Below are 22,437 nucleotides of genomic sequence, written 5' to 3'. Positions count from 1 at the left end.
AAACCTTTGCCACCTGCCAAGAGAAAAGCAGTCGGCAAAGCCTTTGCCACCTGCCAATATGGCAGTCGGCAAAGGGAACGAACGCCGTCGTGAGATGACGGAGCTCTTTGCCGACTGCCTTTTTTGACAGGTGGCAAAGGGCTCTTTGCCGACTGCCTTTTTTGGCAGGTGGCAAAGGGCTCTTTGCCGACTGTCTTTTTTGGCAGGTGGCAAAGCTAGAATAAGTAAAATTTCAGCATGTTTTTTTTATTTTGTATCACAAATATGATTATATAACTAGAATTCACATATATCACACAGATCCACATATATATCACACAAATCCACATATATAGCACACATAAACCATAACAAACGAGTCCAACAGTTCACATGTCATCAAACAAAATATCATCAGCCTTAGAGCAAAACACACAAATATAGAAGCTAGTTACACAGAATTTGCTATACAAAACATCTTAAGATGCCCAGAATGACATTTGAAGCAACATGAAATTTTATATTTTATTTAATAACTAGCTTCTATACTTGATCCCGCCATCACGGCTCACATGCTAACAGCTTTCCATCAGGGCTCCAGGCTCCAGGCAACTGAAAGGACAAACTTGCCACTGCTGTCCTGTCAGGGCGAGCTCCCTCTGGACGTGGGACAGTAAGGCTGGTAATTGGCTGCCATCTCTCTGTGTCCCAGAGCTTCACTAATCCACTGCCACCACCAGATGCGGCCAGAGCATTACCCTGAAAAGGAAAGAATATGATTTACCCCAGCTTGTCAATAACCAAACTGAAGAAAGAACAGCCAATTTGACAAATCAGATGTAATAGGATAGAAGCATAGTCATGAATTGCCATCATCTTTTATTACCTAGAATCACAAGTACAACATCAGTTGTCTAAGTTTTAGCCAAAACAGAATATCCACATCAATTGTTGGAAGTGTTATAACACTGTCCAGATGTGGGGGAAAATTTCAATACATTTCAACACAAATACAAATTAGAAGTATTCAAAAAACTAGATTAAGGGCATGTTTTCAGTATGCAAGATCTTCATTTTCTTACTTCCAAGGCTAGAATTAGCATTTTAAACTGAATACAATAAAATCGACCAAGCAGCAGTAAGATTGCTACTCTGCCCTGTGCAAAATACAAATGCAATTGCACAAGTTACTGATGGATGCAGTGCTTATCTGCTTACCTTGTCTCCTGCCACTCTCTGAAAACCAGGGAAGATGTGAGCTGATGGCCACTGAGAAGCACAGGAACAAATGGTCTACACTAGTCCTCAACGAGCTCCAAGACCTGAAACTGGAGCTACACCTACAATCCAAATGAGAGAGCAAAACAGTAAATTGTTGCTGAGAGAGAAACTGTAAAACAAAACAGATATCAAACTGGGCATAAGTTGCTGCTGCTGATGTCAACACAATATCAAAAGCCTACTAGCTATCGAACAAATAGTAAACTGGATTAAATAAAAAGCAGTTAACCTGAACAGAATGTAGTAACAGAGTACTGAATCTTGCAAAGAATAGAAGCTAACTGGATTCATATAAGCAACATGCCGGAAGCAACACTACTGGAAATAATATCTTTAAATAATATACATCACTGGGTATTGGGTGCAGAAACATGACTGAGCTGCAGATAATGCCCAGCATTTGAATCATCAGCTGATCAGAAACTTGGAACAAGTGTGCATTTGAATCATCAGCAGATCAGAAACTTGAACAAGTGTGTCTCGTGCTGCAAGTTGCTAACTTGCATGGCTCGATGGTAGTCACTATTCACGCAACTCGACGGTTTACACGAACGGCAGTATTTTATATTGACCAACCACGCACACAGACTTGGAACGAGTGGGTGGTAAATCTGAAACTGGCGTTCTGTTCACGCGATTCAGCGAATCATCGACAAAAGAAAAGAAAATGAATGAGCTTTTGATACCCAATACAGATCGACGGTTACAGAGCGTCAGAGTAATAATACAGACAAACAAACAAGAGGGTAGTTAGTTACTCTCGCCGCATGACGAAACAAAGCAGGCGGATCGATGGCGACGAGAATCTAGCTAGCTAGATGTTGTAGGAATTGAAAATTGAAAAAAGAAAAACAACAGAAAGGGAAATCAAAGGGAAGCGTAGGGAGCCGTACCTGAAAGTGGGACTACCGTTGGGGGCGGAAGCCGCCATGGTCGATCGAAACGAAGTGGGACGGGAAGAGCACTGGCCGGCCGGCAGGGGCGAGAGAGACGAGCAGGCAAGAGAGATCTCTCCCGGATCGATCGAGGAGGAGGCAGCCGCGGGGATGGCCGATGCGATGGGTTTCGCGAATGTGCGGCGTCCGCGTGCGGGGACTCCCGTGGCGCGGGAGACGCCGGGGGCGGGCGGGGTCGCGGGGCAGGCCGGCGGCGGCAGAGGGGGTGGTGGCGCGGGTGGGAGATGAGAGGGAGGGGATAAGGGTGGGAGATGGGCCGGGCCTCAATTATTTTAGGGTTCAAGTCTTCGCCGACTGCTCCATGAACAGGCAGTCGGCAAAGCCCCCAGTAAATATTTTAATATAATTCTTTGCCAGCTGCCGTAGACTGAGGCAGTCGGCAAAGATTTTATGTTTTTCTCCTTTTTTCAGCCGCAACTTACTCCAATCTTTCTTAATTTTTTTATAGCTTCTACATGTGATAACATTAAACCTCAAAAGGTTTTGTGATTTTTTGACTTTTTTTTGCTATATTTCATTAATTAATTTCTTTAAATTGATTTTTCTGCTATATAATTCTACTTTGAACTATAGTGCATGAAAAAGTAAAACTTAGCCATTCGAAAAATGATATTCATGTTGAATAATATATTTTCAGACCATGTCCAAAAACTGATTCAAAATTTTGAAGTCCTTGTCCACGGAACATGATCATCCAAGTGTGGTAGAACTGATTTTTAATTATATAAAACTCAAACGAAATCGGAAAATTACGAAACTTGTTGAGGTGTCAATTTATCACATGAGGAGCCTATGATAAAAATTTGAAAAATTTTGGAGCAAGTTGTAATGTCAGATGTACAAAACTCAAACACTTTCGCATGTGATCATATTGGAAATGTTTGGGTTTTGTTTATCTGATACTGCAACTTGCTCCAAACTTTGTCAAATTTTTTTTATAGCTTCCACATGTGATAACATTAAACCTCAAAAAGTTTTGTGATTTTTTGACTTTTTTTGCTATATTTCATTAATTAGTTAATTTAAATTGATTTTTCCGCTGCATAATTCTACTTTGAACTATAGGTGCATGAACTAGTAAAACTTAGCCATTAGAAAAATGATATTCATGTTGAATAATATATTTTTAGACCATGTCTAAAAACTGATCCAAAATTTTGAAGTCCTTGTCCACGGAACATGATCATCCAAGTGTGGTAGAAGTGAACTTTAATTATATAAAACTCAAACGAAATCAGAAAATTACGAAACTTGATGAGGTGTCAAGATATCACATGAGGAGCCTATGATAAAAATTTGAAAAAATTTAGAGCAAGTTGTCATGTCAAATGTACAAAACACACACATGTCCGCATGTGTTGACATGTGATTACATGAAGAGGTATTTGGGTTTTGGACGTTCGACGTCGCAACTTCCTTAAAACTTTCTCAAAATTTTATCATAGGCTTCACCTGTGATAACATGACACCTCGTCAAGTTTTGTAATTTTCCGACTTCGTTTGAATTTTATATAATTAAAAATCACCTCTACCATACCTGGATGGTCATGTTCCATGGATAAAGACGTCAAAATTTTGGGTGAGTTTCTGGAAATGACCTTAAAATAGACTCTCCAACATGAATATCATTTTTTGAATGGCTAAGTTTCATTATTTGATGCACCTGCAGTTCAAAGTAGGATTCTGCGGTGGAAAATACAATTAAAAGAAATTAATTTACAAAATATAGCAAAAAGGGTTAAAAAATCACGAAAGTTTATAAGGTTCACTCTTATTGCATGTAGAGGCTATGAAAAAAGTTTGAGAAAGTTTGGAGCAAGTGACGACGTCGAATGTCCAAAACCTAAATTCAAATTTCAAAAATAAAAAAATTTGTCTTTGCCGACTGCCTAACGGCTTGGCAGGTGGCAAAGGGGACGGAGATGGAGGCCGTCAACTGGCCGCCACCTTTGCCACCAGCTTTTCTTTGCCACCTGCCAGGCAGCCACCTTTGCCGACTGCCTTTCTTTGCCACCTGCTACGTCTTTGCCGACTGCCTCTCTTTGCCACCTGCCAGGATTGTTTGGCAGTCGGCAAAGAATCCTTTGCCGACTACTTTTTAAAGCTGTCGGCTGTCCTATCTTTGGCAGGTGGCAAATGATTTTAGCAGTCGGCAAAGTCCAGTTTGACTGCACGCACTGCACGGTGATGGGCGCTGGGCGCATGGCACCAGTACGCGCTCGGTCGGTGTCGCCGACAGCGGCGCAGCCACATGCCGTGTCGCCGTCCGCCATTAACAGCCGCGCTTTCCGGTTCGGTCGGGTGCGGGTTCGCTCTCATGATCGGGGCTCGATCTCGATCCATCGAGTCGCCGCCGCACGTACGCGTGAGACATCGATCCCGGCGGGCATTACGCCCAGGACGTACGTGACGGCGGCCGCGCGCTCCATTCCATTGGTAGCAAGTTTTGCTTTATTCTTGTGCTGCGTGACGGGTCTAATTTTGGACTAAATGGCGGCAGTCAAATATAGGTCGACCCGGTTTTAATTTGCATGTCTATATATTGCTGTCAAATCAATTCATCAATTAGCAGCTTGACAGAATGACAGCTTCGATTCCTGCCAAAATGTCAATCAGAGTGTTTTGAGGAAATATATACCATTACTGTACACCAACTGCTGGGCCAAAATGTCAATCAGAGTGAATACCACGCATGTTCAGAAGGAACACCACAATTAGTAGCTAGTGATCTTAATAACAGCTTGATAAGAAAACGTAGGTTTTACTTCAAATTAACCATCCCTCGATTCATAATAAATAGCCGCCTTATTAGCTTTAGCACTTGCAAGGAAAATCAGTGTGCTCTTGCTTGCAATATCGAATTTGATCACCTCTCCAATATGATATAGACCATTTCTCTATCACCGGGATATTGCCCTGTTTTTGCGAGGCCACATGACTCATGCCTGCTGGCCAATAGTTCGTGCAAGAGCAACGATACATAGTTGCATCTTGAATACGGTACAGATTATTTGGAGAGGCCAATATATGATTGCTGTTCTCAACTGTAAAACCCAGTTGTTCCATATCTATGGCGCCACATGAGTTATATCAAGCGCTTAAGACTAAAGGACTCTGGCATGTTTACTAGGGCTCTAGCTCCTTTAAAACTAGAAAGGCTTTAACATATATCTTCTTATGTAGAGCAGCTTCTATAAGAGATGTTTCGAAAAAAATCTAGCAAAAACAGCTCTAGAGACAAGTTATTTTTGTAATAATTTTTATTATGTTTGTGAGGAGGAGCTAAGAGAAGCCATTTTTTAGGGCTTTAGGTCCTCTATACGAAAATAGTTCCCACTCCTCCAAACTCCTTGGAGCCATTGTTTGATGTCTGTTTGCCAGGGCTCCTTGTAAGGAGCCGCAAGAAGCCAAGGGGGCCTCAATGTGAGCGGAGATCCGATACTAAAACTATATTAAGATATAAGTCATGATAAACCACAACTTTATTAGTTTAGTCTAAAGTCAAGGTTACATGCAAATAGCTAGTTAAATGAAGCTTAAAAATAATTTAAAAAAAAGAACAGTAAAAGTTGTGTGAGGTTTGGGAAAGTTGTTCCTAGGAGGTCGTGTTAGATTAGCTATATTAAAGTCACTAACTTTTTGCTCCTTAATATAGTCAATAAAATTCTTCAATAACTATTTGGAAACTATTAGGAACGTCCTATTTGATTGCATAATGCATATATATATATATATATATATATATATATATATATATATATATATATATATATATATATATATATATATATATATATATATATATATATATATATATATATACTTTTCTTTAAGTCAGGATCTGTCTGTTCCTTTTTTCCTAGAAAGAAAATAAAAAATATAGAATAAAAAATTAAATGCCACTGAAGTTTGGACCAGTAATCCGGCAGTCACTATATAACGTGGTCATCACCGTCCTCGAGATCCTTGTGGTAGTTTCTGACAGGGTTGCCGGTCATGGACCATGTAACGTGTGTGATTCATCGCGTTCTATTGGAATTTGGAAACATTAGTCATGCCAAATCAGTAGTAGAACGCAAACTTACGTACTACCATCCCTGGAAAGAATCAGAAACTTGCAAAACTGTACTGTACCATCAGTCCAGTAAAGTTTTATATATCTCTAGGTGTAACTGCCAGGTAGCTAGCTCATGCCAGTACAGTACTAAAGGCCAAAATCAAAGTTACCTTGTTCAAATCTTGGACAAAACCAAATGCAACCTCTGAACGCAGACCAGCAGATCTAGAAGCTGGAAAATGCCATGAATGCTATACAACTCCCTTTGCAGAGAAGTAGTCCTTTTTCCCCAATAAAAACAAACTCAAAGCAATAAAGCTCTTGCCAGCTTGTGCCCGCCAACCATCCATAACTGGGCATGGAAACAAAGAGAAATTCTGCAAATAAAAAGTTTCTTGATGGCATCTCTGGAAGGAGAATTGTGCAGTGTTGGGTGGGTTCGGTACATCACCGCTGTAGCTCATTTTCAGCTCTGGCATAGCCGCACAGTCAACATGCGTAGTAGGTTAGGAATTAGAACCCATATAAATGCAGGTCTTGTTTGCAGTTGCGCCTTGAAATTTCTTCATCAAATAGCGACTTACTGAATTATCATCTGTCGTTAGAATAAAAACCTGTATTTCTCAACATGGAAACTCTCCGTGCTCTGTCAATATATCGATGAATAAATTCTTCCTCTGTCCCAAATTAAAAGATGTTTTGATATTTTTTTAGATTCATATATTTTATTTTGTATGTAGACATAATATATCCAAATGCATAGCAAAAGTTATGAATCTAGAAAAAATAAAAACATCCTATAATTTGGAACGGAGAGAACGCAGAGTACTTGTATAACTGTACGATGACAGTATCTTCTGCAGTAAAAGAAAAAAAAACAATTGCACAATAACGTTCCATGACAAGCAACTAGCCAAAAACCATTTTTCGAGTAGTTGTAATGCAGAGGAAAAATCGTCACAATATTTGACACCTCTTGCAATATAGAAATCAAACACTTTTCACAGTTACAGCCTACACAACAGCAAATGAATCCCCGAAACCCAACAACAAATGACTAAACATATATATCAAACTATATATAGTAATTTCTATATAAACACAAGTCCAAATAATTTATGTTATAATATAATACCCTATATATATATATATATATATATATATATATATATATGAGGCACTTGAATTTCCCTTTGCCCAGTGAGATGAGATGAGATCTACACGATGTACGTACTACTGATCGATGAATGGAAGGAATCGATGAAGAGAGAAACACTGCCATGAAAGCAGGCAACCAAACCCCACCGTGCTGTCCAACCATGGATGGGCCTGCTAGCTGTGTGCAATGAATGAAGGGATCTATGGACGGATGGACCGGTGGTACGCGCGCGCTTTGCATTGGTGATTGGTGGGAGTGGGATCATCAGTCTCAGACGTCAGTTCAGTTGAACTTGGAGCAGACCTTCCGGACCTCGCCCTGCTTCCGGCCGGTGACCACGCCGATGCTGCCCATGCGTACCATGGCGTCCGCGAAGTCCTGCCGGAAGTAGGGCCCGAAGAAGTTGCTGAGCAGGCCGGAGTAGGAGTCCACGACGTCGACGGTCGCCGTGTCGTTGTAGAGCGCCGCGTCGGAGCCGATCACGGCGAACCCGTTCCGGATGTTCCGGAGGATCGAGGTGTCGAACACGCCCTCGCTGCCCCGGTCCAGCGCCAGCCGCGTGTTCAAGTCCCCCGGCGCGCACCGCGACTTGAGCTCCGACAGGAACCCCGGCGGGATGGTCGGGTCCGAGCCCCGGCCGCCGCCGGGCAGCGGGAAGTTGTACAGCCGGTCCTGCAGGAAGAAGCACGCCGTCGTCCCCACCGTGTGCGCAGCTGCATCATCATCATATATATATATATATATATATATATATATATATATATATATATACATGCATATATATATGCACGTGTTCAGTTCGCGCGTCCGTCGATCGTGCATGCATTCAAGGAAAAAGAGCAGCGAGATCTATCGATGCATTCGTGCGTACCGGTGAGGAGGACGAGGTCCTTCTCGTCGAGTCCGTTGGCGCGGAACTTGGAACGGAGCGCGTCGATGCCGTCGTGCACGTCCGGCAGCGCGTCGGCGTCACGCAGGTTGGACACCTTCCCGTCGAGCCGCCCCGTCGGCACGTCGAACGACGGCCCGCCGGTCTGCATCCACGCCGACGGTCATCGGTCAGAGCTCAGTTATCAATGTGCACATAGATAGCGGTAGTAGTGGAAGTGTACGTACGAAGGAGATGGCGTCTCGGGCGGCGAGGACGACGATGTCGGCGCAGGAGACGACGCCGGGGCACAGGGCCTCGAGCTGGGTCTTGGCGCCCTCGATGATCTCCACGCCGCGGAGGCCCTGGTGCTTGCTGTTGTCCACCTCGGCGTTGTTGCCGCCGGCGCCGCCCTTGATGAGCACCGAGGCGTCGCAGCCGCGGACGAAGCAGTCGTGGAACTGGAGGCGGATGAGCGCCGGGAGGATGGTGGGGTCGGCGGACCCGGACTGCCGGACGACGGAGGCGACGGTGGACTCGGCGCCGGGGCAGGAGTTGGAGTAGAACCCCACCTGGAGCTGCCCGTTGGAGACGCCGGCGAGCAGCAGCAGCAGCAAGCATGGCACGGCCAATAAGCCTGCAGGTGGCACGTTGCTACTACTACACCTTCTGGTGGCCATCTTAGAGAGCGAGGGAGGTGGAGCAGGAGGGGGATCGGATATGATGGAGGAGGGTGCAAGTCCTGTGACCTGCGTAAATGAGGTTTTATAGGCCTCTATAGGCTATTTTGGTGAGGCGATTGGCGCCAAATGCTGCGGCACATGTGCTGTGCACGGTGCAAATTTGATCTCACCAGAGTGTATTGCTGGGTAGGTAGGTACGTGCCGAACGTCTGGTACGGTACAGAAACTGCCCTGGGTATTTCACTTGCGTAGTTTTGAATTAATAGTTTTTGTTTTCAGGTTAGCTAAACTGTAGACAACATTTTTAGACCACGTGTTTAGAGCCTTGAACCATGTATCCAAACAAAGCCTTACATTTGTGTGAAAAAATATGAGACGCCTTATGAAAAGCTTGGAAATTAAGGAGGAAAACAAACGCGAAACGATGCTTTCTTTTTTCCAATATAATGTGATTTTGTGTGTAAGTTTTTGCTTTTGGAAATTTTATGGTACGCGGTCATGCTATTATTGTATATATACTCGTACATACACACACACATTAATACGCCAGCAGAATCTACATACTCCGGAGTTCAATCTTGGATATATTCCCATGAATGCTGCACAGCATCATATATTCCGGAGCCGCGCGCCGAAGGGCAGCATGTTGCATGGGAAGAAATTTCAGGGAACCGAGGCCTTCTTTAGTTCATCCCGAAATCTAAAAAGTTTTCAAAATTCTGTGTCACATCAAATCTTGCGGCACATACATAAAGCATTAAATATAGATAAAAATAAAAACTAATCACACAGTTTGACTGTAAATCGTGAAACGAAGCTTTTGACCTTAGTTAGTCTATGATTAGACAATATTTACCACAAACAACCGAATACAGTAGCAATTTTTTCACTTCTAAACAAGGCCCGAGGGGTGATATATAGGCCGTTCATCATGCAGCGCGCTGCATAGGGTCACCGGAGTAATGTGTGGCAGCCTGGCAAGCTACAGTGCATCACCCCATGGCGCCATGGCGTGTCAAGTTCATCTATCCGTGGCTCACAATTTATGAGGCTTTTTGGACCGGTTGTCACGGCAAAAGGAAGAGGGGGCGTCCAAGGAGGAGATGGTCCAATCGGTGGTTGGCACCGCGGCGCACACATGAGGGTGTCGGCTGAGAGCTCGTTTGGTTTAGTTAAGCCTTGTTTAGTTTTAAATTTTTTAATATTCTCCATCACATCGAATTTTTGAATGCATATATAAAATATTAAGTTAATATAGAGAAAAAAGTAATCGCGCAGTTTGCATTTAATCTGCGAGACGAATCTTTAGAGTTTAGTTTAGTTCATTTGATAATACAAACGAACGACTACGGTGCCAAATTCAAAATTTTTAGCTAACTAAACAAGACCTTACTGCATTGCATGCACCTACCTAACGGATAAAAACTTTGGATGGTGAATGATCGCAGGGCGTTGTGCCGTGTGTGTCAACGGCTGCACCTGCAGTCCTAGGATTCATCCAGAAAGTACTGTAGCTATGAGGCAAGTGTGTGTCGTACTTGTGCATTTGTTGTGGAAGCTTTTTACTGGGTGAAAACATGCGTGGAAGTACGTCAGTAGTTGGGGTGCATGCGTGGGGCAACTAACAGCCTACTTTTACCGTTAGAGTTGTCTCCCGTTTTCTTTCGCAGAAGGTACAGTGCACTCATTACACATGTGCGTACATAGGCCGCAGGCACCTGAGAGCTCGTCAATTTCACAGGTAAACACTCAATTCTCACATAATAAGTGAAGATTGATTTCTCATCATGAACGCTATCTTTCCATTTTTAGGGGTAGAATGAACATTTTACTAACTCATGCCTTACAAATTAGCTACTTCCTATATCCCTACATAAATTAATTTCATAGAGTTGTCCTAATATATTTGTTTAATTTTGATCGAATTTTTAGAAAAAATCTGTCAAAATTTATGATACTAAATTAATATAATCTAATACACTCGTGAGCTATAAATTTTCATAATGTGCTCATTTTGTTTCACAAATAGTTCTACGTTTTCCTATATATTCGGTCAAATATAAAAATGTTTGACTTAAATCAAGTGTCAAGTCTAGAAATTGATTATTCAAAGACACAAAAGAGAAGTGAGGAAGGGGGAGTAGAAGATAGGAATGAAGTGCAAGTTGGAAAAAAAATATTGTGGCATCTTACAAATAATAAAAGCATCATGGCTCCGCACCACAAATATATATGTTGAGCCCACCATTCACAAATGATGGCCCACGCTATGTAGATGAAAAGTTAGTCAAAACATCAAATTTAGCAACTATGAATATATTTTTCCATAACAAACCTCAACCCTTCCTCTTCTCTGTCTTTTTTTTAGGAAATACTGAGTTCCTTTTTAAACTTGGTGTCAACTAAAACGAACAACTATTAAGTAAGGAAAATAACAACTGAACTTATCTCTCCATCCTAATTAGTGAAGGGCAAGATATGGTCTTTTACCAGACTCGTTATTTTGTCTAAAACTTTCAGGACAGAGCAAGTATATAATAGAATATACTTGTCTTATCTACGTTGAAGATACTTTTCATAACAAATCCAATGATACAATACAACATACTCCCTCCGTCCATAAAAGAATGCAATTCTCATATTTTGAGAAGTCAAACAGTTTTAACTAAGAATAGAATTATATAATAATGTACTAACACTCATGAGACAAAATAAGTATTGTTAGATTAGTTATAGAAATATTTTTATAGTCAATTTATTTTGAAACATAAATGTTAATACTATTTACTATAAACTTGGTCAAAGTTGGGCGCTAGTTTAACTTGCACGTTTCCTATAGTTATATTCTTTTCTGGACAGAGGGAGTACATTTGACTTATATAGATTGTTCTTCTTAAGATAGTTATCAAAAAATAATTGTTGAGCTGATACTAAATTCATGAGCGAGCTGATGTGTTATTTCTATTAGTTTATATTTGAAAGCATCGAAGTATCAATTGTTAGCATGCAGTTCAAGACAAAATCACTTCTTTCAACTAGTAAAATCTTGACCCATATATAATCACTCTTCTTGCAAGTTACTTCTATCGCCCTCAGAAGTGCATACAAGTCCACAACCACATTGCTCTTCTTCCTCGTCTAGAACAATAGATCAGCAGCGACATCCCGTCACATTCTAATTCTATCATTCTCATTGGCGATTTTGCCCCACCTAATTTGATACATAATCATTGATACACCACAATCGCCATCCGAAAATCCTCATCTCGACCAAACCTCTAGAGTCATGGTCACCTAGTCACACCGTGAAAAACTGCCTTACCATTCATGTGATCCTGTCCTTGACCCTTCTCACAAGTAAGAGAACCAGAGGAACCATAACTCTATTTTTGAAATTAGACAAAGAGTTTGCGCCATGGTTCAAAGCCTGAACCATGCATGAAGAAATCCAGCGTGTAAGAACACTTGAGTCATGGGCTAAGAAAATTCAACCACAGTTTCCTGCAGGCTAGATAGCACAGTGATTACTCATTGACAGCCATCATGGAAATGTATGGTTCCGAATAGAGACTACTACTTAAAATAATTTGTTTTTTTTAGACTACATAATTTTGTCTTTGACATGGAATCAGGGAATTAGGGATCCTATCAAACAGTCCTAATTTAAGATCAGTGACTACTAGCTGCTCTTTTTAGTGCAGCATCGAAGCGTGGCCCACTCAAATAAAAGGCCGAAGTGTTGGGACAACTACCAATAAGGTCCTGAAAGGCACATTCTCAGCTCAGGAAAAAAGAAAAAAAATTAAGACCTTGATAGCGAAAGCAAAGCGATCCATGTATCTAAATTCCCTTCTTGTAAAGAAGAAATTTAAAACCAAAAATCAAACAACAGAAATAAACTAATAGAATAAAATGGAGAAAACTACATTGTCCAGGTCGATTAATCTGTGCTGATTGCAACTAGGCATCGACAGACATGAAATTTATGGGGTACAAGATTGCTTAGGCTTTGTTTACTTCCACCCCAAAACCTAAAATTTTTCAAGATTCTCCATCACATCGAATCTTTAGACGCATGCATGACGTATTAAATATAGACAAAAATAAAAACTAATTGTACAGTTTAGTTGAAATTTATGAGACGAATCTTTTGAGCATAGTTAGTCCATGGTTAGATAATAATTAACACAAACAAACGAAAGTGCTACAGTATCACGAAATTTTTGTCTTTAGAAACTAAACACGGCCTTACAACAAACAGGAGAATATGTATATACTACAAGGCTACAAGTATGAGCTGTATGTTGTGTCTTACAAATAAATGAACCACGCGCCGTGCATGTGTGCGTGCCCATTTGTTAGTTTGCTAGCTCACGCATTGTTCTGGCAGCTGCTATATCTCACCGGTGTTGAACGGCCACCCTATTTATTGCCCACGTTGTATGTCGCCAATCAAGAGCATTGGCAAGTAAACCAATGCAGAGTGTTAGCAGTAGTTCACAACATTCATGCACAATCCTTTCTAGGAGTATGATAAGCAGGCCACAGAAGCATGCAGAATTATCACTATATATTTTCGTGGCTTTCTGGTGTTAATATTTATGGTTTCAGCATTTCATATACTACATTGTTGGAAAGATATACTAGTCTATTTTCTAACTCAACAAATGATGCACATTTTCGACTTATGAGCTAGGAGTTGTGGACATTCTAGTGAAGTCTGCACAGGTGGGTGGCTCCGCGAGAATGAAAGAAGACTATTCAATTTTTCCACCAAGATAATCTTCCACTTGTTTTTATTTATATTTATGTTCACACTCAACTAGGAGAGACGTTTCTAATATAAATAGACCATGTAGTCCATCATTTGAGGGGATGATATTGATATGATATGATATGATATGATATGAGAATTGATCATGACTTTTCTTTGAGAAACCCCCGTAGAGTAATCTCGTGTGCTAGTTGATCTTGTTGAGTGATCTTTGAGTGACTCTAGTTTTATCCTATCCACCACCATATACCCTTCGATGAGTCGAATATTATGAGAGTATGTTTGTTAGTGATTACTGCCCCTCCATCTCAAAAATTATTCTAGATGTTAAAAACAAGAATATACCACGTCATGGCCTAATGTTAATCAATTTCCCATAGTATTTACATGTAATATGCATAAAAGGGGAAAAAACTAAAGCTAACTAATATAAGTTCCAAAATTTAAAGAGTTAGCACATCCTCTGCTCCGGCGAGTATGCTAGTGGTAAAAGCATCTTCAGCAATACTATCTAAAACATGTTATCTATTTGTTTGCTTAGGTAACCATCTATTTTTATGCTATCTATGTTTTACTTTTGTCTCTAGCGGCCCTCTAGCAGTTGAATTGTGAGAGGGCAGGCAGTCATGGACGGGAAGGAGAGGAGCGGGCGTCTCCCCGGATCCGCCGCCGCCGGCCATGGCGGCCTTGTCTAGCGCCGCTATCCTCCTCTGAGCGCTTGTAAGTCCCTCCCCCTCTGCACCTCCCCCCTACCCCCTGCTCCTCCCGCCCGCGTCTGCAGCTTCTTCCAGCTCGGGTTGCCATGGCTAGCTCCCCCACGGGCGTTTGGTTCAACGGGGTCGAAGAGGCCATGGAGGCTGGCTCCCCTGGACGCCTTCTGGAGGCCCTGGCCCTCGGGCCACACGGTGCCTCGGAGGCGTCCCCTGCTCGCAGATCTTGGGCGGATCTGGATGGAGACAGCCTGCCGCCACCGGGAGACTTCTTCGTCAGGTCCCCGAGTCTTCTTCGTGCCTTCCTCGACCGCGGTCCTGCTGAGCGGGTGGCTCTCAGTGACTCGGCGGCCGACTCTGACCCGGAGCCCTCGCCGTCGCTTGCGCCATCGTCCTCGGCTTCCAGGCCGCCGCCGTTGCCTCCGGTTCGCCTGGGATTGGAGGCTGGCGAGCCGTCTCGCCGCCGTCGCACTCGTCACCGATGCCGTTGTCATGGCCGCAGGCCGCGCGGTCCCCCGGGACCGGCCAGGCAGCCCCCACCCAGCTCCGAGGCGGCCATGCCGCGGCGGCGCTCGCCGACGACCCGCCCACAGCTGCTTCAGGAGGCCCCCACTGGCCGTCATGCTTCGTCGACGTCCCATCCTCCGCGGGAGCTCGACGCCCCGGACGGCGAGGGCTTCTTCCGTGTCCAGAGCAGGCGCTCTCCGCTGCGCTACCCTAGGGGGGACCTTCGTCTGGGCCGCCTTCCCCTCGGAGGGTGCCTCCGGAGCTTGAGGGGCGCTGCTTCCGTTGCCTCTGCGACGGCCACACCAAGGCAGCCTGCACATTCCCAAAGCGTTGCTACAACTGCCGCTCGGAGGGGCACAAGGTGGCTGCCTGCCCAGTTCCTCTGCATGCTGGTGTGCCTCGGGCCAAACGCCGCCGACCTGCTTCTTCTTCGCCCACTCATCAACGTCGGGTTTTGCAGCGGCTCCCGCGTGGCGGTCGTAGCCGGGCGTCGGCGGACACGGTGTCCGCGGGGTCCTCCCCCGCACGGCTTCGCCGTGTCTGGCATCGGCTCCCGCGCGGCGGTTGTAGCCGGGCGTCGGCGGACACAGTGTCGGCCGGGTCGTCCTCCGCGGGGCGTTCTTCCCTGGCATCGCGGCCTTCTCCGTCGTCCTCCGCAGGCCGTTCTGCCCCGCCATCATAGCCCTCCCCGCCACCTCCCCCACCTCCTCTGCCCCCTCCTCGGCAGCAAGGGCCTGTGGATTCCATCTTCGACCCACCGGCGCTGAAGTCCGACGTTGAGCGAGAGCGGTCTGTGCTGCGCGCCCCGGAGGAGCCTCAGCCGCTCTGTCCATTTGTGGTCGTGCCTCGCTTCGTCCAAATTCAGGCCGCTGAAGCCGACCTGGAGCGCGCGCTCACGGCGACGGTTGGGGGAACCAGACCGGCGGTCTCCGTTGCGGAGGTCCAGGACTACCTGCGAAGACGGTTCGCCCTCAACGACGATGAGTTTGACGTGAAGCATCACTATTCAGAAGACTTTGTTGTGCATTTCCGGCATGGACTAGACCGCCAGAGGGTCCTGGAGTCCTGACGCTCTGGAGTTTGGTTGCCACTGCTATGGAACCCGTGGCGCCGCACCACCGAGGGGCACCCGGGCCGCTTTCGCTTCAACATAGTAGTTGCTCTGTCTGGCGTTCCCTTGCATGCCAGGAACCTCGACGTGGCTCAACGCATCCTCGGTTCGGCCTGTGGGAAATTGGAATTCTCCAGCTTCAGAGACCGCCCTGACATTGACGATCGGGAGTTCTTCGTCTCCGCGAGGTGCTGGCACCCAAGGTTCATCCATGCGGAACAAGGCATATGTATTCTAGAGCCCCACATCCCTGGTGTGTTGCCGCTAGAAGCGTGGGCACAAGACGCTCATCTGCCGGGCCTGCGTTACAGGGTTCGTGCGAGGCTAGTTGCCTATCAGGACTGGGCCTCGCCACCAGGCTCCCCTGGGCATGGTGGGGGGTTTGGAGACAGGGACCGCGGCGACGACGGAGAGGACAGATCGTCGGGTGATGATGACAGCGAGGTGGATGACCACCCGTGCAGGCGGAGTCAGGACCAATCGCGTGGGTTGTGCGCCAACCTGCGCTGTGGCGTCGGTCCATCCAATGCTGAGACGACGCAGCATTCCGTCAGAGTTGGTGATGTCCTCTGCCCGGTGCGTGCTGAATGTGAACCGATGACCCCTCCATTGGGCAGACTTGCGTCCTCCTCGCAGAGGGTGCTGCCGCCAACACCATTTCTAACGCCCTTGCGGCATGCTTCCCCGGCACGAGGGCTCGTGGGACAAGTGTTGGCAGTGGCGCCCATCCTGCTGCACGGTGGTGGATCCTTCCGATCGCCACCACAGCCTCGGGATGACTGGTGGGTAGAACTGATAGACAGCGAGGTCGCACCGCTGCCGTCGTGCCCTGTTGTTACCTGCGGCCTTCTTGATCCTGGCTGGGGGGCTGAGGCACAGGAAGCCATGCAACAAGAACCCAATCAGCAGAGGGAGTCTGATGCGCCCTCCGTTCCTGAGTCATCAAGGGCGGTGTTGTGTCAGGCCCTGGGAGCGACGACACCTCCGTGCGTGGCAAGCGGAGCTTTGGCAAGCAAGGCGGGGACGGATGATCCAGTCACGCCGACCGTCTTGATTCGGGACATGGAGGACCGGCTTTGCCTTCCGTTGCAGAGCCCGCTGCTTCAATGCCCGCCGAGGCTTCGTAAGACGAAGACACCTACGCCAACTATGCTGCGGCGTAGCGCCAGGCTCGCTAGGACCACGCGAGAGCCGGATTGCACCGTGTAGGTACGTGTTGTGTTGCTGAAGAAGCTGGGGCTTCAGCCCCCGGAGCAGTCGTCTTCGGGTCCTGAGACAGTAACACTCTGCCGGAAGATCTTCCAGAATCCGCTTTCTGACGCCTGCCACGACAATCTGGAGGTGCTGTTGGGAGGCCGCTTCGACCCCATCACCATGAATCTGAACATGCTTGGCGTCGACGAGGAGGCGCCCCTGAACTGACGGCGTCAGGGTGTTTTGAGGCCTAACGTTTGTCTCTCAATGAATTCTTCTTGTTTTATCTGGAACGTGCGGGGGCTCAACGGGCGAGCTCGCCGGGATGTGGTGCGCGCCTTCCTGTTGCAGCACCGGGCTTCGATTGTGTGTCTGCAAGAGACCAAACTTTCTGTAATTCCCGCTGGGACTGCTAGCGAGTTATTGGGTCCAAGTTTCGACTACGATTTTGTGCCTTCGATTGGCCTAGCTGGCGGAATTCTCTTAGGGTGGTGTCGGGACGCCTGGACAGTTCACGATGTCCACAAGGGTGCGTACTCCCTGTCCATTAGGTTGAGTGCTGCCGGCTCGGATTCGCCTTGGTGGATCACAACGGTCTATGGCCCGCAAGACGACGCTGCCAAGGTTGACTTCCTGGACGAGTTGCGTTCATTCAGAGTAGCACGCCAGGGTGCCTGGATGGTGTGTGGAGATTTCAATTTGACGTATCGAGTGGAGGACAAAAACAATGACCGAATTGATCGCCGCGCGATGCGAAGGTTTCGCTCCTTCTTAGATAGTGTGCAGCTTCAGGAGCTAGACTTAATCGGCCGGAGGTACACTTGGACCAATGGGCAGGTGCCTCCCACTCTGGTGAGGCTAGACCGAGCCTTCGCTTAGGTTGATTGGTTTGTGGCGTTTCCCATCCACTGCCTCAAGGCGCTCTCCTCCGATTGCTCTGACCACTGCCCGTTACTCCTACTTCTTGATTCTCGGCCAAGGGCAAAGAAGCGGTTCCGCTTTGAGTCCTTTTGGATTTCATTACGAGGCTTCCTGGAAGTGGTGGCCGCGGCCTGGGCTGCGCCGGTGTTGGGCCTCGATGCTTTCAGAGTGATGGACATCAAGCTGCGGGCTGCCGCTAAGGCCCTGCAGTCCTGGAGCGCTCGCAAGGTGGGAAGCGTGCGTCTGCAGCTGGCGCTTGCTAGGGAGGTGGTGCTCAGGCTTGACGAGGCGCAGGAGCTCAGAGACCTTTCGCCCAGGGAGCGAGCGTTGCACAGAACGCTCAAGCTACGTGTCCTCGGCCTTGCTTCGCTCGCCAGGACGATCGCCCGATAGCGCTCGAGACTGTCTTTCCTCGCGGAAGGAGATGCGAACACGCGTTTCTTCCACCTGCAAGCCTGCCACCGGGGAAGGAAAAACAGGATTGACTCACTCAACGTCCTGGGCGAGGAGGTGTCCTCTGAGGACGGCATGGCACAGGCTGCCTATGATCATTTCAACTCTGTCCTGGGCGAAGCTTTTGCTCGTACAAGGCGGTTGAACCTTGAAGCCTTCGGTCTTCCGTCCTTGGGCATCAACGTTCTGGAGAATGTTTTCACAGAGGATGAGATAAAAGGAGTGATTATGTCCATGCCCAACGACAGGGCCCCCGGGCTAGACGGCTTCACTGGCATTTTCTATAAAAAAACTTGGGAAATCATCAAGCACGATGTCATGATGGCCTTCCACGCGTTCTGGGCGTGTGACATGAGGAGCTTGCACCACCTAAATGATGCGCTAATGGTTTTGCTTAAGAAGAAAGAAGTCCCTGCAGGACTTAAGACTACCGGCCTATAAGCCTGGTCCATAGTCTCAGCAAGATAATCTCCAAATGTCTTGCTTGTAGACTGGCGCCGGTGTTAGGACAGCTGGTCGCTGCTAATCAGAGCGCATTCATCAAGGGGCGGTGCATCCAGGACAACTTCCGGGCTGTCCGCTTATCTTGCAAGGCGCTGCACGGGTCACGACTGCCCTCGGTCATGTTGAAGATCGACATCGCAAAAGCCTTCGACTCTGTATCTTGGCCCTTTTTACTCGAGGTTCTGCAGCACTTGGGCTTTGGCGCCAGATGGAGAGATTGGATGGCGGCGATCCTGTCCACAGCCAGCACGAAGATTCTCTTGAATGGACTGCCGTGGAGACGCATTTGCCACGCTAGAGGACTCAGGCAGGGTGACCCACTTTCCCCGATGCTTTTCGTGCTCGTCATGGAGGCGTTCAGCCATCTGATTCTTTGGATGGACGACCACGGGCTGCTCTCCAGCCTGGACGTTCTTGGGCCACGACAGCGGATCAGCTTGTATGCCGATGACGTGGTTCTCTTCATGGCGCCCCTGGAGTCCGACCTGCTAGTCCTTCTGACGGCTTTGGACATCTTTTGCCAGGCCTCAGGCCTCTTCGCAAACTTAGAAAAGAGCATTGCAACACCGCTGCACTGCAGGGATGATGAGATTCAGCGGGTCAACGACATCCTGGCGTGTCGTGTGGAGAGCTTCCCCTGCCGCTATCTGGGCATCCCGTTGTCCATCTTTCGACTCAGGCGAGGGGATGAGCAGGGGCTCATTGACATGGTTGCTGCGCGCATCCCACGTTGGAAGGGCAACTTGCTCAACATCGCAGGTCGTACTGCATTGGTTAGAAGCACGCTTTCAGCAATCCCTGTACATACGGCAATGGCGGTTTGCCTTTCGCAATGGGCACTTGGAAGAATTGATAAGATTCGCCGTGGCTTCATCTGGACTAGAAAGGCGTCGGCCTCTGGTGGCCGGTGCAGGGTGGCCTGGCCGGTGGTTTGTCGGCCAACTGATCTAGGGGGGCTGGGCGTTGCCGACCTGCAGCGTGCGGGTTTGGCGCTACGCTTAAGGTGGCCGTGGCTACGGAGGACGGACACGGATCGACCGTGGCTTGGGCTACCCGACAAGGTTGAGAAGGCGTCCGCGGAGTTCTTCAAGGCAGCCACGGTTGCTGCGGTGGGAGACGGGCGATCCACGCTGTTCTGGATCGACAATTGGATCGATGGGTCCTGCATCCGCTCCCTGGCGCCGGCCGTCTTCGGTGCTGTGCCCAAGCGCAGGCATGGAGTCACGGTAGCTGAAGGCCTGCAGAACTCCAGATGGGTGCGCCACTTTACAGGTCCACGTTCTGTGCGCCTCATTGCGGAGTTCGTCAACCTTAGCAACATCGTTGAGCATACCATCCTCACTCCTGTAGCGCCCGATACATCCTCCTGGCGGCTAAGTGCCGATCAGGCCTACTCGGCGTCTTCAGCTTACGGGGCCATGTTCGTCGGCTGCTCCCGTCCTGTAGGAGCGCGCCAGCTTTGGAAGACGTCAGCGCCTCCTCGCGTCCGGTTGTTCTTCTGGTTGGTGATGCATGGCAAATGTTGGACGGCGCATAGGAGGTGGCGCCATGGTTTGCAAGATGAGTGCACTTGTGTCCTTTGCGACCAAGAGGACGAGACGATGGACCATCTGCTGCTTGGCTGTGTTTTCAGTCGCCAAGTCTGGCAGCTCTGCCTCGCAGTGTTCAACTTTCAGGGGTTAATCGTCATTCGGGAGTGTAGGGCAATGCTCTGGTGGACTGACTCCAGGAGGGGACTGCCCAAGGTGCTGCGCCGCGCCTTCGACTCGCTTTTCTTCCTAGTCGGCTGGTCCCTGTGGAAGGAGCGCAATGTGAGAACCTTTGGAGGGTCGCCGCGCTCGCCGGCGCTGCTCCTTCAGGCGATCCTCGACGAGGCCGACTTCTGGATCGCGGCAGGGTTTCGCCGCCTCTCGGCTGTGTGCTGCCGTCGGTCGCAGCCTTAGGGCGTGCCTGCTTTCCCTCGTAGCGCCTTTTCTTTCTATGTAATTTAAAACATTGTGTCGTGCCAGTAGTTGTAGGGCTTCTTCGGTAATCTACGGATTACTGCCGGGTGTACGGTTTCTTCTTCTGCTTAATAAAATACATGCGGTCGCATGATCTCAAAAAAAAAAAACTTTTGTCTCTAGCAATACTATTTAAAACAAGCTACCTAAATCCATCGTAATAGAGAATGACATATAGGTCCTATATGTCATCCTCTCTGGTTCTTCTCTGTGCCATACACGAACTCAACCTAGCAAGCCGTGAGCAGGGCCGATGCCAAGAGTTCGATTTGTGGTCATTGTCTGCATTGGAAGAAGTGCTCTTTGGCACTCTACTCATAGAACAGTAACTTCATCCATTCCTTTCTGCAAGGAGTCATGTGCCCAGATCTAATGGTCTGCGAGATCGGTGGCAAGGACATCAGGAGAACTTGGGAACTCCTAGACATCGCCAATAGCTGAGACCAGTCGAGTGGTGAGTTTGGTAGCGTTGTTTTTAAGAATTCCACATCAAATAGAATACAGTAAAATTTGAATGAAATAACCACTTTCAATATATAGTTTCATTTCATATAGTTTCATAAACATTTAATTCCATGACTCATTGTGAGTTGGTAACTACACTAAAAGAGTTTATCCCCGTGAAACATATTTCTTTCTCTCTCGTAAAATAAGGTGCTACATCATAAAAATGACTATATGATAGTCCCTCTATTTCTAATTATAAGTCATTCCAAGAATCTTAGAGAGTCAAATCATCTTAAGTTTGACCAAATTTATATGGTAAGATAATAATATTTATGGTGTCAACTTAGTATGATTACATTGTTCATTAGTTATGTTTTCATATTATACCCATTTGATGCTATAAATCTTTGTAATTCTCTCTTTACAATTTTGGTTAAAGTTAAGATGCTTTGACTCTTCAATATTCCTAAAACGACTTACAATTTAGGATGAATGGAGTAGCTTATTAAATATGGACAAAACTTGAATAAAACTGCCACTTGACACTGCCCTAACCCCATCAGTGACGGAGCGGTCAACGCCGACGTCTATAGGCCAGCAGCAAGAAAAGGTAGTGGAAGAAAGCGACTGTGCACATAAACTTTACTATTGCAATAAATAAAGGGATATGTATGGAAAATTGAATCAATCTAAATGAGTGGCTATTAGGCCAGTCTCAATGCATAGTTTCATACACACAGTTACCAAGTATACGAAGTATAGGTAACCGAGCCACATAAGTTTCATAGGAATGAAACTCCTCTCTCATCTGATGAAACTCCTTAATAACC

General features: G+C 46.9%; 1 protein-coding gene and 1 long non-coding RNA gene across 2 annotated transcripts; both read right to left on the bottom strand.

Moving 5' to 3' along the window:
• On the bottom strand, positions 312-2,425 carry LOC8071720. The gene is made up of 3 exons (XR_002452917.1): positions 2,154-2,425; positions 1,198-1,319; positions 312-738 (listed from the first exon to the last, which is right to left on the bottom strand). It is a non-coding gene; the product is annotated as an uncharacterized LOC8071720 (long non-coding RNA).
• On the bottom strand, positions 7,184-9,071 carry LOC8064375 (peroxidase 43). Its single transcript, XM_002449350.2, has 3 exons — positions 8,549-9,071; positions 8,304-8,466; positions 7,184-8,145 (listed from the first exon to the last, which is right to left on the bottom strand). The coding sequence occupies exons 1-3, from the start codon at positions 8,978-8,980 to the stop codon at positions 7,715-7,717; spliced, it is 1,026 nt and encodes a 341-aa protein (XP_002449395.1). The 5' UTR covers positions 8,981-9,071; the 3' UTR covers positions 7,184-7,714.

Source organism: Sorghum bicolor, chromosome 5 (genome assembly GCF_000003195.3).
Source record: "Sorghum bicolor cultivar BTx623 chromosome 5, Sorghum_bicolor_NCBIv3, whole genome shotgun sequence".
Taxonomy (NCBI): domain Eukaryota; kingdom Viridiplantae; phylum Streptophyta; class Magnoliopsida; order Poales; family Poaceae; genus Sorghum; species Sorghum bicolor.
Note: the sequence above shows the minus strand (reverse complement) of the source record. Positions and strands in the feature narration are given on the sequence as shown.

Excerpts from the sequence above, each read along its gene's own strand:
- LOC8064375 (XM_002449350.2), bottom strand. The coding sequence starts at position 8,980 with ATGGCCACCAGAAGGTGTAGTAGTAGCAACGTGCCACCTGCAGGCTTA. Across the intron at positions 8,467-8,548 it reads CCCGAGACGCCATCTCCTTC|ACCGGCGGGCCGTCGTTCGA; the intron begins GTACGTACACTT and ends GCGTGGATGCAG. Across the intron at positions 8,146-8,303 it reads GGACCTCGTCCTCCTCACCG|CTGCGCACACGGTGGGGACG; the intron begins GTACGCACGAAT and ends ATGATGATGCAG.